The sequence below is a fragment of the Daldinia caldariorum genome (assembly GCF_022478825.1).
Source record: "Daldinia caldariorum strain CBS 122874 unplaced genomic scaffold F4812scaffold_9, whole genome shotgun sequence".
Taxonomy (NCBI): domain Eukaryota; kingdom Fungi; phylum Ascomycota; class Sordariomycetes; order Xylariales; family Hypoxylaceae; genus Daldinia; species Daldinia caldariorum.
Genome location: NW_025953045.1, coordinates 386678 through 403338, shown reverse-complemented (window position 1 = coordinate 403338; position 16661 = coordinate 386678). Strand labels below are relative to the sequence as shown.

At 48.1% G+C, this 16661-nt stretch overlaps 5 protein-coding genes across 5 annotated transcripts; 3 read left to right on the top strand and 2 right to left on the bottom strand.

The window, feature by feature from the left end:
• Positions 1-979: 979 nt before the first annotated feature.
• On the top strand, positions 980-2227 carry F4812DRAFT_396427 (casein kinase II, regulatory subunit). The gene is made up of 2 exons (XM_047932169.1): positions 980-1484; positions 1542-2227. Exons 1-2 carry the CDS (start codon positions 1227-1229, stop codon positions 2016-2018), a joined length of 735 nt encoding a protein of 244 aa, XP_047789748.1. The 5' UTR covers positions 980-1226; the 3' UTR covers positions 2019-2227.
• Positions 2228-3519: 1292 nt separating this feature from the next.
• Positions 3520-4913, bottom strand: F4812DRAFT_459539 (acid phosphatase/Vanadium-dependent haloperoxidase; the record flags this gene model as incomplete). The annotated part of the gene is made up of 2 exons (XM_047937565.1): positions 3520-4651; positions 4738-4913. The coding sequence occupies 2 exons, from the start codon at positions 4911-4913 to the stop codon at positions 3520-3522; spliced, it is 1308 nt and encodes a 435-aa protein (XP_047789747.1).
• Positions 4914-7839: 2926 nt separating this feature from the next.
• Positions 7840-9983, top strand: F4812DRAFT_471500 (carbohydrate-binding module family 18; the record flags this gene model as incomplete). Its single annotated transcript, XM_047939098.1, has 4 exons — positions 7840-8745; positions 8814-8981; positions 9063-9398; positions 9497-9983. Exons 1-4 carry the CDS (start codon positions 8369-8371, stop codon positions 9981-9983), a joined length of 1368 nt encoding a protein of 455 aa, XP_047789746.1. The 5' UTR covers positions 7840-8368.
• Positions 9984-10828: 845 nt separating this feature from the next.
• F4812DRAFT_429455 (ribosomal protein L2) lies at positions 10829-12576 on the bottom strand. Its single transcript, XM_047934278.1, has 3 exons — positions 11359-12576; positions 11227-11300; positions 10829-11165 (listed from the first exon to the last, which is right to left on the bottom strand). Exons 1-3 carry the CDS (start codon positions 12368-12370, stop codon positions 11055-11057), a joined length of 1197 nt encoding a protein of 398 aa, XP_047789745.1. The 5' UTR covers positions 12371-12576; the 3' UTR covers positions 10829-11054.
• Positions 12577-14142: 1566 nt separating this feature from the next.
• On the top strand, positions 14143-15874 carry F4812DRAFT_459536 (A/B/D/E cyclin; the record flags this gene model as incomplete). The annotated part of the gene is made up of 4 exons (XM_047937564.1): positions 14143-14151; positions 14251-15495; positions 15550-15688; positions 15744-15874. The coding sequence occupies 4 exons, from the start codon at positions 14143-14145 to the stop codon at positions 15872-15874; spliced, it is 1524 nt and encodes a 507-aa protein (XP_047789744.1).
• Between the last annotated feature and the right edge of the window lie 787 nt (positions 15875-16661).

Here is a 16661-nt window from a genome sequence, read left to right as displayed (position 1 = left end):
AGTTCTATCGTACCCAAGTACATACCTAGGTACATATATGAGGTAGGTAATACCTATGGTATTTTATATTATATAAAGTGTGACCAATAATAATTATGGTTGATTTTGGTTGATTATGTTATATTACGTAGTAGGTATCGTACCTACCTTATGTACCTTAGGTTAGGTACCTACCTAGGTTAGGTATGTATGTATCTTGGATACTATGATGTTGCTTTGGCAGGTAGAATCCACATCCCCGGAATACTAGGTATATACTGGAATTATGTATGTACAGTGAGGCTGCTTGAGGCTGAAATCAGTATGAACCCCCCCACTAGCCCACAGAGCCCAGCCCCACTGAACCTTAACGGCCTTTCATCAATTTTGGCAAGCTTGTTTGCGCCTGAACCCCTCCATCTCCGTATTCCCACACGACGCGACCCAACAGTATCATCTATTATCGTAGAGACTCTTTTTTTTTTTTTTCCCACCCCTTTCCTAGTCTGTCCCTTCCGCCACGGTTACTCACCCGTCACGCCTAACGTCGCGCGTCGACTGCAAACTCGGTAACGTTTGACATTTGTCAAAAAGAACTTGCCCGACGTGGCCATGATGGACGAGTTCGCTTCCGAATCTGATAGTGATTACACCAGCTATTGGCGAGACTGGGTAAGTGCATGTGGTTCCTTGGAACTTCCTTCCAACCAGAGTATGCGGGTGGATTGTTAGGTAGCCCATTCCCCCCCTCATCGTACAAGACGTTTCCTTAAGAGCGCATTCTATTTTGGGGGAATTTTCATAGCTTCCTTATATCTTTTTGTTCGAGGTCGATGTCCTTTGTTCGGATTGTTCGGATTGTTCAGATATTCCCACGTATTTGATTCGGATTCGCGGAAAACTCCTCTTCCAAACGACGGTACTATTTCTACTGTCCTTTGCAGGAGAATTAGATTATGCTCGGTCTATTTTTTGTCTTTTTCTCTTAGCTAGTGTTGATTATGGAATCGAATATTCTATGGGAATTCAATATTACACCCATTCTTCCTCCTTCCCCCGAACCACCATTACATTCAGACACTTCTACACAATCCTCCTCCCTCGCCTGGCAGTCAACTGTTAGTACAAGAAGTTTGGGCGCATATTCACTAGAGCTACATCTAATCCCAATCCACGCCCACCTAAGTTAAGCTTAGATTCTCCGAATATATTGTCGGTCGGACTCTTTTCTTATCTTAGTACTAATCATGCGCCGTCAGTTTATTTCTTCGCGCGGAAACGAGTATTTCTGCGAGATCGACGAGGACTACCTCACTGACCGCTTCAACCTAACCGGACTCAATACCGAAGTTCAGTACTATCAATATGCCCTCGATCTTATCACGGACGTGTTCGATCTCGACTGCGACGATGACATGAGGGAGACTATTGAGAAATCAGCCCGTCATCTGTATGGTTTGATACATGCCCGTTACATTGTAACTACTCGCGGCCTTGCAAAGATGGTATGTTCGTGCCGATTTGTTATATTTCGGATGGCCCAACTAATTATCTATCTGTAGCTCGACAAATACAAGAAAGCCGATTTCGGTAAATGTCCGCGAGTTTTCTGCCATTCACACCCCCTCCTACCGATGGGCCAGACCGATGTCCCCCACCAAAAGCCTGTGAAGCTTTATTGCGTTCGATGCGAAGATGTTTACAACCCGAAGTCCTCACGACACGCTGCTATTGACGGCGCGTATTTTGGCACATCATTCCACAACATCATGTTCCAGGTCTACCCAGCGTTAGTTCCCCCCAAGACCGCCGAACGATACATACCCCGCGTCTACGGCTTCAAGGTACACGCCTCGGCCGCGTTGATCCGTTGGCAAAACACCCAGCGAGCAGATATGCTCCGAAGGTTACGGAAGCTGGAGATAGAGAGCGGTTTTAATGAAGACGTGGGCGATGAGGATCTTGAAGAGGAGGAGGAGGAGGAGGAGGATATAGAAGTCGAAGGGATGGAAGGCGATGCTATGCACGTTGTTGGTTAGGCTATGGTTCTGACCGGATCGTTTTATCTGAGCGTAACCTAAGCCGTAACCTAAGCTATCGACAGGCAATGCGAGAGCGTATGGCGCATCGGAGTTATCCGTATAAAAGTCACAACCTTAAGGGAACCCTTTCCGATGCCTACGACCAAATCAAAGCACGAAATCCTTCTGCTTGTGTAGTACGATGTCTTGTCCCATGCCTTCGACGACAACGATTTTAATGTAAGGCACGAGCACCAGAAAAAAACAGGTGGACGGTATAAGGCGATATTCATAGTCAAGATGCAGAGTTGATGTTGTTAATGCAGGCGTTTTGAGAAGGACTCGGCTGTCATTCCATGGCGTTTTTTTACAAGATTCCCCCAGGATATTAATAAACTTCCTCACTAATAATATACATCTCCTACTGTATCCGGGATTATGTGTTTATGGCTATATGATGTGACGATGTGGTATTGAAGAGGCTTTTCGAGGCTGCTATGTTTAGGTGATTGTACTGTGGATTTAGATATATTGAAAATACCGTACATGGTAGTGCCCTATGCGATGAACGGCACCTGATATGATAAAATGCGTCTGAAAAATTAAATAAAGATGAGATGCCTTGGGAGTTGTGTGATGTCATTGTAGATGTAGATGTAGATGTACCTGCCTAAGGTAGGCAGAGGTACATAGCATGCTGGAGAGAACTTGCGCTCTGTTTTCTTTCTTTACCGGGCAGGCAACTACTCGCTACTTTGCATATACCTCCTTAGCTGATGATAGGAATCTACGCGCCAAAAGTGGAAGGAGATAACATAAGGTTCACAGCAATGAAAACTAGGTTAGGTTAGAGACATATAGGGACACGATTCTCCGTGACTTCAATCTATAATTTCAAAAATTGGTTCTCTTCAGACTACCTACCTAACCTAGCAAGTCATAAATACACCGGCGTCAATACTATTATAACTATGGGCAGAAGATAGGACGAAACGTCAGGGGAAAAGGGGTCAGCGTCAAGTCGACCGAATCTCCTCAAGTACTACTACGACGGCTAGATATATATATACACCTAATATATAGAAACTCGCCGTTGAGCTTCGAGGAGGGGCTGTGCGACATGAAACGGTTAATGGTAAATGTCTACGAAAGGGAGCAGCCGCTATATCCCGTTGTAGACTAAGCACACGCCACGACGCGATAGTTATATGTCTACCTCCCTTCTCACCCTGTCAGAACACTACAGTCGCTACGATTCCGGACAACTCTAATTTGGGCTAAATACGAAAAAAAAAAAAAAGAAGTCCGAGTCATTCTCATATTCTGGCAGTCATATAATGTATGTACCAGCCAGTTTGTTCCCTATCGTTTCTATATGCGACCTTCTCATCTCGTTTACAAGTGCGATACAAAATGCCACCCTCGTACGCCGAACGACCAACGGCCAGCCAGAAAAATAAATAAAAAAACTTACTTCCAACAGAACTCCGTTTATATATGAATTTTTTTTCCTCTGCTGTTACATTCGGTCGCCCACCAGATCGGGATTTTCCGAAGTGTTCGCATGGGACGAATTGTCCACCTTCGGTCGGTACCGCATTCCCATCTCGATGTCGTCGGGGTGGTGGCCGGGTATCCTCTCGATCCCTTCGCCGGGCCTCTCCCAGTGCTTCTTGTCCGTCGCGTAGCTCCACGATCCCAGGCCCGCCCAGAACGCCTTGTCGTGGCTGCGAGGTCCCCACGCCCATCCGGCTCCCGATCGGATTGGCATGTGGTAGTATCGGAACGCGAACCACGCGCAGATGGTTCCGATGATGAAGCCGAAGAGGATGTCGAATCCGTGGTGGCGGAAATCGAACCAGCGGGAACTGGCGATGAAAATGGATGTGAAGAAGGGGAGGACGGTCACCAGGAGCAGGTATAGGGGCGGCGCGGCAGCTTGCCTTCGGGTGGAGAGGACAGCGGAGTTATGGGCCCCGATCTGCTTGACAGTCGCCGGATCCACAGGCGAAGCTGATCTGTCGAGGTCCTGGTTATTTCGCACAGCTTCGTAAGACGTGTCCGTGTTACGTAGCCGAGACGGGAAAGCGGTGACGGTGCTCGTGTCGGCCGTCGCCGCGTCGTGCGGCACGAAAGGGAGCGTGATGGCGAATTTGCTGGCTAAGAAAAACGAGAGGTAAATCAAACCCGCGGCTGCGGAGCTAGAGTGGCCCGAAGGATAGCTGCGGAAGCCGTCGTCGAGCAGGGCGCGGTCCGGGTTCTTGCAGATATCCGCACTAACAAGCTGACCATTATATGGGCCGTCTAACGACCCGTCGTCCGCGGGGGTGTGGAACCCGATGATATACTTAGCGACATTCTGGAGATCAGGTTGACATCGGGATAGCAGATCCGGTCGCGGCTTGCCAAAGAGGTTCTTCATGCCCTGCGTGATGATCCAAGCAGATATAAGAGAGAGGGCCAGGCCCAGCCAACCCGTATGAAGCTCCCACAGTTTCCGCTTCCATATTAAGGACTTGGGCGTACCCTTGGGTACGGTGGGGCCGGGAACGAAGATGAAGACGACGAGTAGGACGACGACGACGGGGATAGCGGCGTTGCAGATTAATAGGAGTTTGGAATTTACGGTCTCATGGACGGTGAAGGGAAAGCTGCAGACGGGTTAGCGAATTACATACACAGTAGTGAGGGTTTTGCAACAATTTTGCGAAGAGGGTCCAGCTCCAGGGGCACGTACGAAATATTAGGGTCCTGCAAGCTAAATGGCCTCTTATTCGGAGTGACATTACCCAGAATGACGCCGATAATGCCAACGGCTATGAGTATTAACCAGTCGAACACGTAGGACCCGATGACGATGAAGCTGAGTTTAGATTTACGGCCCATGAAGCCTGTAGTACTGTGGTTTGCCATTTTGCTGTAAGGATGGGAAAGCAAAGGAGAGATGGACGGGACGGCGCTGTCGCCCTGGGGCATTATTATTAAGAAATGTATCCGCTCTCCCCCTTTATGACTTTGATGGATACCAGTATGTATAATGTAGTATGGGATATGGGATAGGTGTGTGTGTGTTCGTGTACATCAGATGACGATATTTGTATGTATGGAGAAGGTGGAGAGAGAAGAAGTTTAAAAGTGCCGCCCGAATTTCTTATTGTTTGGTTTGCTTGGTCACTGTCACTGCCCCCTTCGAGGGTCGAGGATCGAGGGTCGAGAGATACCTTAGGTTTGGTAAGTATTCCTTTCTTAGACCGGAATACTTCGAACGGCCCAATTGCAAAACGACAGCGTTTCGCTGCTAACGAATACCAACGAATGCCAATAGTGATCGTCTTATGCCGCGCCCTGGAGCAACCTGGGAAAATAGGGAAATCGAGACGAGCCAAGCCCGATGAGGTAACAGGTTTCGTGGGTCCAGGGTCTTGGCTTAGCAGCGTTTGACGGTATTTCCCAGTTATGGATGTATAACTGACTAGTTAGTACCTAAGGTTAACTAAAGAAAAGTATGGGTTGGAGCGCTGGTACGGATTTGCCGCGCGGATCGGGTTTCCTTATATCGTTGCCTTTTGGGACACCCTTGGCTCCGGTTTATATCTTATTAGATTCTAGACTAGGTAGGTAGCCAAGGTCGAACAATGGAGATGTGGCAGTGTACGGTTAAGTGGCAGCATAAGAGTGGTGCCTTGTGTAAATTAGAAGAAGTCTTGCTCAATAAAATTGTTTCCTTCGTTACGCAGGATTTACATGCGCATCTCCTGTGCTGCTTCGGGTCTTAGACAGATTCTTTTTTTTCTTTTTCTTTTTTTTTAAAAAAAAAATAGGTAATTAAAGAAAATCAAGATCTAGGAGAGAGGGAGAGAGAGAAAAATGGCGTGTGTAACAAACAAAAAAGATCGCATCGACCTAAAGTGAATAAATAGATGGGGTTTTCGATTTACAAGGTCCTATGTCTTACATTAGCAAGATGCGATAGGTGCCCGTTTAAGTGTTTAAGTATTGTACATACAAAATGACACACTAAAATCTGATGTACGCTGCGACAAAGCAGGCTATGCTCGTCCTATTCATATAGGAGCGCGCTTAGAGTATGAAATTGTACAAATTTTATCTACAGGTATGAATTGACTTTTTTCGCAAGGCATAAACTACCTATGTACATAGTACGCCATTCAAACGGTTACAGCCATTACATCATACCATAGTATCTGGGCGTAACACAAGGCGCGGGAGGTTATTTTAACTCTACATAGTACAGACTACCGGCAATTAATAAAGTGAAGGTAACCTGACGAAATTAAGGTTACAGGTACCAAACCTCCTAAGCTCCTACCTCCTGAGTCTTAACACCAATGTATTGTATTGTACTTAAGACACACAGGGGCAAATAACATAACACAAGTCGCATCTCATTACGTGGTTCGCGTGGCTTATACTTGCACTAGTACGCCTATTTAATATGTATGTATGTATTCCGCACATATGAGGTACATAAGCATATATAGTGGTTCATAAACCTATGAGCTCGACTTTTATACAGGGATAACTCCTACTGCCACTCTTGGAGTCCTTTGGCTTCGGCAGCTCGCGGTCATCGAGAGGCGTCATCTCATATTCTATCGCTTACATATGTCATATATATCAAATACCAATTGTAAATTAAATGTAAATATAAATATAAATGATATTGTGGTTGCCTTGGCTTTAGGGTAAAAGCCCCAATTGCGTACATAACGTTTGATCAAGGCTTTGCTGGAAGGTGTCGGTAGAAAATGATGATCTTTGTCAGTAGGTATTTGCTCGCATTCGCGTCCCGTCTTATACACACTCTCTATATATTAGATACACACTATGTATGTGTATGACCAGCAAAGCTATTACCAACTCATTCGCCCATTCGCCCTTCACTCATTGATCGGACATAACTATTATATGATGGACGTCATGCGATATAATGGCCATACCTATTTGATATAATCCGTATTCTTTAATTAAAAAAAAGTCGTAAGCATGTCTTTCGACAAATTATCATTGGAGATAGATAAACATCATCTCACCTCATTCTCCAGTCATGATCAATATCAAGTTCTAACAGGAAATAGGACCCTTACTTATACCTACAACACCTTGGATCGGAGCTCATTTTCTAAGGTAACAATAGGGGCTTTTAGAGAAGATCATTCCAACCTTACCTATCACTTCCGCGTAGCACTACATGAGAAGGAGGGGAGAAAGAGACGAAAACAATGTGATCTCGTATTTGGTGGCTGCAACAACGGCTTGGCAGAGTCAGCAGATAGCCCAACCCGGTCCTCGAGCATGCATGTAACCTGCAGGTCGGCCAGCTGTGATGTGCTGAAATATCGATGTAAACCTGCGAGATGAATCACCCGTTTTGGGAGCTGTACTGTTTTCATTACTGAAAGTTGGAGCTGAAAGGAGAAAAAAACAATTATGTTGACATTACAAAAACGCGTAAGGACTTGAGGTTATTGTATAGTTGCTGTGAAATGTGACAGCTTCCCGTTGAACACAGATAACTTCTTCTTGTTGATAGCCTACTGAACATGAAAAGTTTTTCCTTTTTCTTTTTCTATTATGCATCCTAGATTACGCAACATCAGGTTCGATCTGGTGGACTTGGGGGAAGAGAGAGAAGAAAAAAAAAAGGGAGCCTCACACATTGGCGATCTAGACTCCAAGATCCGCTATCACATCATGGGTTCGAGAAAACTCCTTTTGCTCACTCAGCTCAACGTTGGAGGGAAATACGGGCTTGACTAGCTCTCCCCGAGCAACGTCATTGGCGTAAAACTTTTTATATGGTCCGTCGTATGGTATCTCTCATGCAGCCACGAATAACGAAGGCCATACTTTTTCGTTCGAATTTCCCGAGTCGCCTAACTAATGTAGGTATGTATGTGTGTATGCATTGCATGAGTCCATCGATCCAATTCCTTTCCACACGCGGCGCACATCTCGTCGGGATGCCTTCCCCCTTGCTCCTCTCCTATCCCCTTCCCTTCCCCTCGCTTATTGTCCCCGCGTCGTAATTCCCGACGCCCTGTTGCCCTGTGGCGCGCCGCCGTCGTCCGAGAGGGGAGGAGAAAAAAGAGAGCTGAGAAGGAGAGTTTATGCCCCCAGTACCATCCGATTATGGCGCCGCCCTGAATGGTCAGCCGCACTCGTGTAAAATACCCTATAAGCGGCCGACTTCCCACGCCTCTATAAATCTTCCCGTTGCCCAACCCCCTCTTCCGTTTTTCGTCTGACATCCAGCACCGCTCGCTGGGCTTCTCCTGTCTACCCTACATTCGTTTATGAATTCGCTCGCTTGAAGGGATCAACAACCAGTGCAAGGGGAAAACAAAATGTATTCGCTGTCTTTCGTTCTCGCAAGCCTACTTACGGTGGGCTTCGCCCTTGTGGCGGTCCCGCCGCCGTTGCCGCTCAGCCTGCGCGATGTCTCGCCCGACCTGACGTGCGGGAACACGGGGGCTGGGACCAAGGGTTACACGTGCTCTGACAACCTGTGCTGCTCGCAGTACGGCTACTGCGGCAACAGCACAAACTACTGCGCCGCCGGCTGCCAGGAGAAGTTCGGCCTGTGTAGCGGGTCCGGCGGCGACGGGAATGGGGACGGGGGAGATGGCGGCGACGGAGGTACCTCGCCGGATCTGACGTGCGGAAATACGGGGGCCGGAGAGCATGGGTATATCTGCCCGACTGGCGACTGTTGTTCTCAGTAGTAAGTTGATTTCGGATGATGATGTTCTCCTTCTTAGACTTTATAGACTGAAACTTGTCCGTCTCTAGTGGATACTGCGGTAACTCGACTGACTATTGCGGTGTTGGATGTCAATCTGCTTTTGGGACATGTTCGCCGGGAGGCGGCGGGAACGGTGGAAGTTCCACTGATGGGCGCTGCGGACCTGACTTTGACGATCAGATGTGCGGTGCGACGGAATGTTGTTCCGCTTCTGGGTCAGCTCATCCCATCCTATCCTATCCCATCTCCCTCAGAGCTATATAAGAGTCACAGCTGCTCATGCACCCGCTGGATAGATACTGCGGTACCACTCCGGATTACTGCAACGCCCCGGACTGCCTCTTCGACTACGGACCGGCGTGCGACGCGAACAAGAGCCCAAGCGGCACCAACACGTCGACGCTGACCCGCTCGCCCCTCGGGAGCGTGGCGGTCGGCGGCGGCGGGATCTACGACTGCCAGCGCGAAGGCGACGTGGCCCTGACGTTCGACGACGGGCCGGGCCAATACACCTCCGAGCTGTTGGACCTCCTGGCGCGGTATAGCGCCAAAGCGACGTTTTTCATCACCGGGAATAATAACGGCAAGGGCGAGATCGACAACGCGAGTCTTCCATGGCCGTCTATCATCAAGTGAGTTTTACTAGCAGTGCCTACCACGTACCAATTATACTAGTTAGTTCGCAGATTGGATTTCTAACGCGTTTTATTTTCTTTTTCTTGTTGTATAGGCGCATGCACACGGACAACCACCAGATCGCGTCGCACACGTGGTCGCACGCGGACCTGAGCGCGATCACGTCGGCGCGGCGGCGGGACGAGATGGTGAAGAACGAGATGGCGTTCCGGAACATCCTGGGGTTCATGCCGACGTACATGCGGCCGCCGTACAGCTCGTGCACGCGGGCGAGCGGGTGCGAGGACGACATGGTGGCGCTGCGGTACCACGTCGTCTACTTCGACCTCGACACCGCCGACTACCTCAACGACTCGCCGACCCTGATCCAGAACGCCAAGAACAACTTCGACCAGTTTTTCGTGGGGCTGTCCCCCGACGAGGACGACGCCCTCGTCATCTCCCACGACATCCACGAGCAGACCGTTCACAACCTCACCGAGTACATGCTCAAGGGCATCCAGAGCCGCGGGTACAAGGCTGTGACGGTGGGCGATTGCCTTGGGGATCCGGTGCAGAACTGGTATAGGCAGGTTTCGTAGGGGGGATATGTAGCTTGCTGGTCGTCTGTCACCCCGGGTGGGTGTGTACCTATGTTTTGGGGCACAGGCTCGGGATATGGAACTTGGATATTATTTTCCACAAAACCAAAGCGTATCTATGTACCTATAGATATGCTTTGGTAGAGATCCCTAGGTAGGCCCTCCTACCAAGGTTAGAACATCTCTCTATATTAGTAATTCTCAACAGTCAATAGTAGGGGGCGCATAATGTATATTGGCAAGGCTTTAGTTTAGACCAAAGAGGGGTAAGGGGGTGGTCCATAAAACCCATGTCATGTTTTGTTTACATCCATGTTGAATAAACAACAACTATAAGCTCTTAGGTCTTGATCGGATGGTCGACGAGGTGCTCCACTCACGTAAAAGTATTTCTTATTAGAGATTAGAGATACTCTCTAATAAACGTGATAGACCGATGAATTCGTGTTCGCGGGAGTATTAAGAGATGTGAGGAGGAGAATCGCAATTCCGGCTACCTACCTCCTACTTACCTAGCCTAGGTAGGTTAGGATAGGTTAGGTACCTAGCTTTTAACTTAGGCTCGTATTTTATTTACACCCCTCTTACATGAAACCTGTAGATAGCAACTGGTCTCCGCTATAATCGTTGTTGCTTCGGATTACCTTATTGAATCTAGGGGTTGCAGATGCTTAAGATACGTCAAAGTAAGGTTGCCCAAGTACTTTGGCGGCTTAGAGCAAGAGTACTACTCTGACGTGTCAAGGCGTAAATTTCCTATTCGACGGTGCTGGAGCGTAATAAGCTACGCACTCACTGCCTCACCACACGCATTTAGGCTATATGATAGAAGGGAGGCTGGCCTATCGGAGAGGGAAAAATGGGTGGCGCGTCTCATTGCAGGTTGCATTCAAGCCACTTACCTGTTGAGAAGGCACAATATTAGAAAGATGCCTAGCTATTGATAGCTAGAGTTGCATGACGACTCGGTTGATATAGTACACTTCAATACATAAGTCTCGCTCTCTCTGCTGAGACTGTAGGTGGTACATATAGACAGAGTGTATGGGGCTCGCTCGAAGAAAGACATTTCTATGATTCTTTGCCCTTCTTGTCTCTCCTCTTGCCCATGTTCCGCGCCCGAGGGACCACAACCCACTTGTTAGGATTGTTCTTCCTACGTGTCTTGTAACCACCTTTCGACTATGATCATGAGTTAGTATTCGAATGCTAAGCTTCTCCGTGGAATAGTAGCGAGACATACCGGTGTACCCCAAGGACTTGTTGGATGTCGGTTACCCTTGGATTTACCACGACCACCACCGTGAGGATGATCCACTAGAGACAGATAGTTAATATCGTATTTGACATTGATCTGAACGCGCATTCGGCCTACCTTTGTTCATAGCCACACCACGTACTGTAGGCCTGATGTTCAACCATCGGCTCCTACCAGCCTTACCAAGCTGTCGGTAATGGTGGTGAGGGTTACTCGAGACACCTATAGTGGCACATGCATCTTTGCTGACTCTCCTGATCTCTCCACTCTGTAGCCTAACGGTAACGTATTTGCCCGTCACAACTTTAACACCATCATCCCTTACCTCTTCATCCTTACTCTCGACAACGGCAAAGGTTCCTGCACTTCGGCAGAAGACAGCACCACCCTTTGGGTGAGAACCGACGTTGTACACTGGAGTTCCAACGGGAATAAGGTGTAACGGCAAGCAGTTTCCACGATGTGCCGTCTTAGCAGCTAGAATACCCGGATCGATGACACCACCCATACTTTCGAGAAGGTCCTGGGGAATACCAGATCGATAACTTTGCACTACATCTCCAGCCCTCATACCCTCGGCTGCTATGATGTAGGTCTTCTTTCCGGTGGCTTCCTCCGTGAGCAGTGCGATGTGTGCGCTACGGTTCGGATCGTACTCAATTCGTTCGACGAGGTGGGGGCCGGGAAGCCAGCGGTGGAAATCCACTGTCCTTATCCTCCGCTTGTGGCCACCACCACGGTGCCGGACCGTGATACGCCCATTATTGTTACGGCCACCCTTCCCCATACCCTTCTTGGGGAAAGTTAACGGGAGAAATGGCCTGCCTTTCCATAAGTGATCGTTGATAGGTCGCTTAAGATGTCGTACACCAGGGGTCCTAGGTTTATATGTACGTAGAATTAATGTCGACTCCTTTCCAGATTTGAGCCCGGAGGGCGCTGGTTGTCTTGCGGTTTTAGGGGGTGCCTCCTCATTCTTAGGGACCCTAGGTAGATAGTCGTTCTTGGGATTCGGGGGATGTGCAGCCTGGCGAATTGTCGCATAGGCTCGGAGGAGCAGGCCGCGGGAGCATTGGCGCCCAGCCAGCACCGTCCGGGCTTGAACGGACAGTATCCGCGGCTGTAGCATTATTTCATCTCACAGCCAGCGGTAGCATATATGTCGCCTTGGAGGGTATGGGTTGGGAAGGGAAATTCAAAAATTGAAGCTATTCTTGAATTCAAATTCTTCCGAGGTCAAGGACCAAAAGGCTTGGCACCATGGAATAGCTAAATTGAATTTTAGTCAATTTAATGGCTGATCAGCCGACCTTTTTCCAGTATTGAGGCTGAGGCGTTAGCGAGTTTACCTATGTACGAAACTAATGTACCTTTTTTTTTTTTTTTTTTTTTCAAGCCCATTCACCTTACATAACCAGGTACCTAAGCTAGGTTCAGCCACATCTTACCGTGAGTTGCTGCACTTACTATGTATGTAAGTAACAAAGTCAGGTACAGAATCCTTGCAAACACGGGATCACGTCAGCGGATTGGTTGGAAAGAAGTGAATCCTCTTGGTCGGGAGGAGCTGGGCCAATGAAGGGGCCGTTGCCCCTCCGTTGCTTCTGTTGATTGAAGCGGACATGTGGGGTCAGTCACGTATCCAAGGAGAAAAAGAGCAAGTGCGGGTCCCGTAACGATCGCAACAGCCGTCGCCTGGTGGAAGGACCCAGTATTATGTATTTTTGTACCGTGTAAGATCCTTTTAGATCGCGTCTTGCAAGTGATGGAGCTCCCGCAGTTCTTTAACCACTACCAGCCTCTCTCTCTTTCACGAATTTACTTAACCTGCTCATTGTCACTTTACTTACCATCTTCCATTCCCCAAACATCCAATTGAGAAGATCATTCTGAACCATTCTTCCTCCCTTAAGTACCATTTTCAGACCTTCGTTCGCTAGTTTCACTTTCAAGAACAATAGCCTCTTCAATATACCATTTAGTCAATCAACATCGACCATCTGGTAGCTTGAGCCAAATTGCGCGTGTGCGTGTGCTCATACGCCAGAATTAGGTATATTTCTCAGTTACTTGCGTTGAGGACAGGAAGTATCCAGGACCACCTCAGGCCCTAACCTAGGAACAACAAGCTCTGCTCTCTGAACAGGGGTGTTGTGCCCTAAAAAAAACTGCCTTGAGAACCCCCCCAAATTCAATTCGCGCTAGCGGACCGTGTTATCTGTTAGGTACGTACCAGTACAAACATCCCTCACGTCAAAGTCCCGTAACTTTTGTACCTCCACCACGCTTTTGCTTTCGAAACCCACCCAAAAGCCAAACATTGGCCAAACTCTTCAAAAACATCACTATTTCTCTACTCACCGTCAACATTGAACCATCCACCTTACATACCTTTCTTTTTCAGCAAAAACTCAGCTTGCCTCTGTTTTTTTTTTTTTTCCCTTCCTATCCTTCATTACTCCACTACGCTTTACTCTTACAACCTTACTCCCCCCAATCACGTCTCGCGAACATCTTCCACAAGCATCGCGTCTTTCGTCGATTGCATCTGCATTTGCATCTTTCAGCGCTTGGTTTGATTTTGAGCTTGCCGACAAAACATTCTCACTATTAACCTCTCAACCATCAATTGACTTGTATGAATTGTCTTTTTCTTACCTTACTCATGACTTGCTGGCCTTTGCTATTTGTTTTGTCGGCATAACATCGCATCGATTCTACAGGCGGTAGTACGCGCTTGCTTGCTTGAGCCGGCATCTCTGATGCATTCCCTACATATATCCACCCACCCTCCATTATATGTACATGCGTTTAAAAACATAGCTAACCCATTCTACTCTTTTAGATCCCAGTTAGAATTAATTGTGGTTTCCACATCAAACAATTTCACCAATCTACAAGATGCCTCCGGTAAGCCTAATTTCTTCACCGACTTCCTCTCCGGACGCGATTTCTATCTCGAAATCAGCTTCACATCGCGTTCTTTGACACGAGCTAACCTAGCTTTAGGGACGCACTATCAAAACCCGTGTTGCTGCTAATGAGAATGATGAAAATGCAACTGCAAATGCGACGCGTATGACGCGTGCGAAGGCTGCGGCCCTCGACATCGATGTCTCATCCCAACCTGCCAAGCAGGCACTTCAGTCCAAGAAGTCTGCGATCAACGCAAACCCCACGGCACAGAGAAAGCGCGCCGCCCTTGGTGATGTCAGCAACGTCGGAAAAGGGGAGGCGGCTGAGGGAAAGAAAACAGCTAGCAAAGTTGGCCTAGTCTCCAAGGCTGCACAACCTACTGGAGTTCAGAAGGCTACTTCCCGTGCCACTTCAACTCGATCTGCTTTAGCGGCCAAGGAAGCCAAGAAGCCCGAGGTGAAGCGAGCAGGATCTGGTTCTGGTGCTCTCGGTACTGCTCACAAGAGAAAAGTCACATCGACGACAATCAAGCAAGATGTCCTCTTGGAGGAGCCAGTTCGCAAGAAGGTCAACACTGCCGGCCCCGAACCCGCGAAGCTCGAACGCCCCGCATCCAAATTGCCGAAACCAGAAACAGCAGCCCAGAAGCCGTCTCGGAAGGAGCAGGCCCCCGTCAAGTCGGAGATTGGCTTTTCACTTCCTGAGGGTGTGAAGGATTTGGAGGAAGAAGGTCTAGACGACCCTGTGATGGTGGCTGAATATGCCCACGAAATCTTCGAATATCTCCGAGACCTGGAGTCTAGGTCGGTGCCTAACCCTCAGTACATAGTACACCAGGACGAGCTGGAGTGGAAGACGCGAAGTATTTTAGTCGACTGGATGATCGAGGTCCACACTCGATTCCATCTTCTTCCTGAGACCCTTTTCCTTGCTATCAACATCATCGATCGATTTCTATCTCAGAAGGTCGTCCAATTAGACCGCGTCCAGCTTGTCGGCATTACAGCAATGTTTATTGCAGCCAAGTATGAGGAGGTGCTATCACCTCACGTTAGCAACTATAGAATGGTATCCGATGACGGCTTTAGTGACGCCGAGATCCTTAGTGCAGAACGATTCATCTTAGAAACGTTGAACTACGATCTCAGCTATCCCAACCCGATGAACTTCCTTCGACGGATCTCGAAGGCAGATGACTATGATATACAATGTCGAACCATTGGAAAGTTCCTAATGGAGATCAGCATCGTTGACTACCGATTCCTGGCGTACCGACCTAGCCACATTGCTGCCGCTGCCATGTATCTCGCCCGAATGATCCTTGACCGTGGCGAATGGGTAAGTGGTCACATTGCCATAATGCGCTTTGCATTGTGTTCTAACGTCTTTTAGGATCCCACCATTGCTTTCTATGCCGGATACACGGAAGAAGAGATAGAACCCGTGTTTGAGCTTATGGTTGACTATCTAGCTCGCCCTATCTGCCACGAAGCCTTCTACAAGAAGTACGCCAGCAAAAAGTTCATGAAAGGTATGTGGCGATCGACTATACTATTTTTCAATATTAGGTGACTAACGGTCCATAGCATCCTTGATTACTCGCCAATGGGCTAGGAAGAACGCACCTATCTTTGGTATCACAGACACAAAATTGTCCGTGGATGACCTTTCGTCACTGGAACCTGAACCTGAGCCAGAAGAGGAAGAAGATTATTAATACATACCATTCAACCTCAATATGATATTTCTACGTTAAGGGCCTTACTGAGTGTCAGGATACTCAGGGACTCATTGGATGATGGCCTTACGATACCAGCTTGCATGACGTTCGGCCGATGACTCTCATAATCTTGATTACGGTTCCTACCACCTGAGCTGATGGTCGTTTTTCTTATTTCGGCGTCCAATTTTCATACCCATGAAAAAATTCACTTCCAGACGGCTGCATGGAAGTCTTTTCATTATACCAGAACCCTCGGGCTACGGTAGCTTGCAGCTAAGTTGACGCATTGGTTGCATGTTTCTCATATTGTGTGCTAGGCACACCACGTCACGGTAAAAAGTCTCAGGCGGGCGTCTAGCGCTGGTGGCGTTTTGCGTATCTTACGAATTTTTTCCGGTCACTACCGCTTTCTCAGCGGAAACCATAATGCTCTGCTCGGTTATTCACGAGCTCAATGCTGTCTCTATCGACGAGGCCTTGCCAACTCAGCCTGCTACTCTTCCTAGAAGTTTTGACGGATGGCCATCCGGAGTTGGCTGTCGATAGGCAGTTTGGAGAGAAGATTTCTCTCAAGGTGTACATATTACTGTTAACTAGTTCGGACTAGACCAGGGACCAATGGCTGGGGGGGCAGGCAGTGAGATTTGCGTTGCATTAGTCGAGGTTTTTCATTAAGGTTCAGATCAATACTTGTTTTTCCCAAGACTTTTCACCGTGATGTTTATGTTTGCCCAAGTGAGAATCGCTTCTATGTGACTATAATGTTTACTGATACCTACCT

Excerpts from the sequence above, each read along its gene's own strand:
- F4812DRAFT_396427 (XM_047932169.1), top strand. The coding sequence starts at position 1,227 with ATGCGCCGTCAGTTTATTTCTTCGCGCGGAAACGAGTATTTCTGCGAG. Across the intron at positions 1,485-1,541 it reads CTCGCGGCCTTGCAAAGATG|CTCGACAAATACAAGAAAGC; the intron begins GTATGTTCGTGC and ends ATCTATCTGTAG.
- F4812DRAFT_429455 (XM_047934278.1), bottom strand. The coding sequence starts at position 12,370 with ATGCTACAGCCGCGGATACTGTCCGTTCAAGCCCGGACGGTGCTGGCT. Across the intron at positions 11,301-11,358 it reads TGGTGTGGCTATGAACAAAG|TGGATCATCCTCACGGTGGT; the intron begins GTAGGCCGAATG and ends ATCTGTCTCTAG. Across the intron at positions 11,166-11,226 it reads CAAGTCCTTGGGGTACACCG|TCGAAAGGTGGTTACAAGAC; the intron begins GTATGTCTCGCT and ends TCATGATCATAG.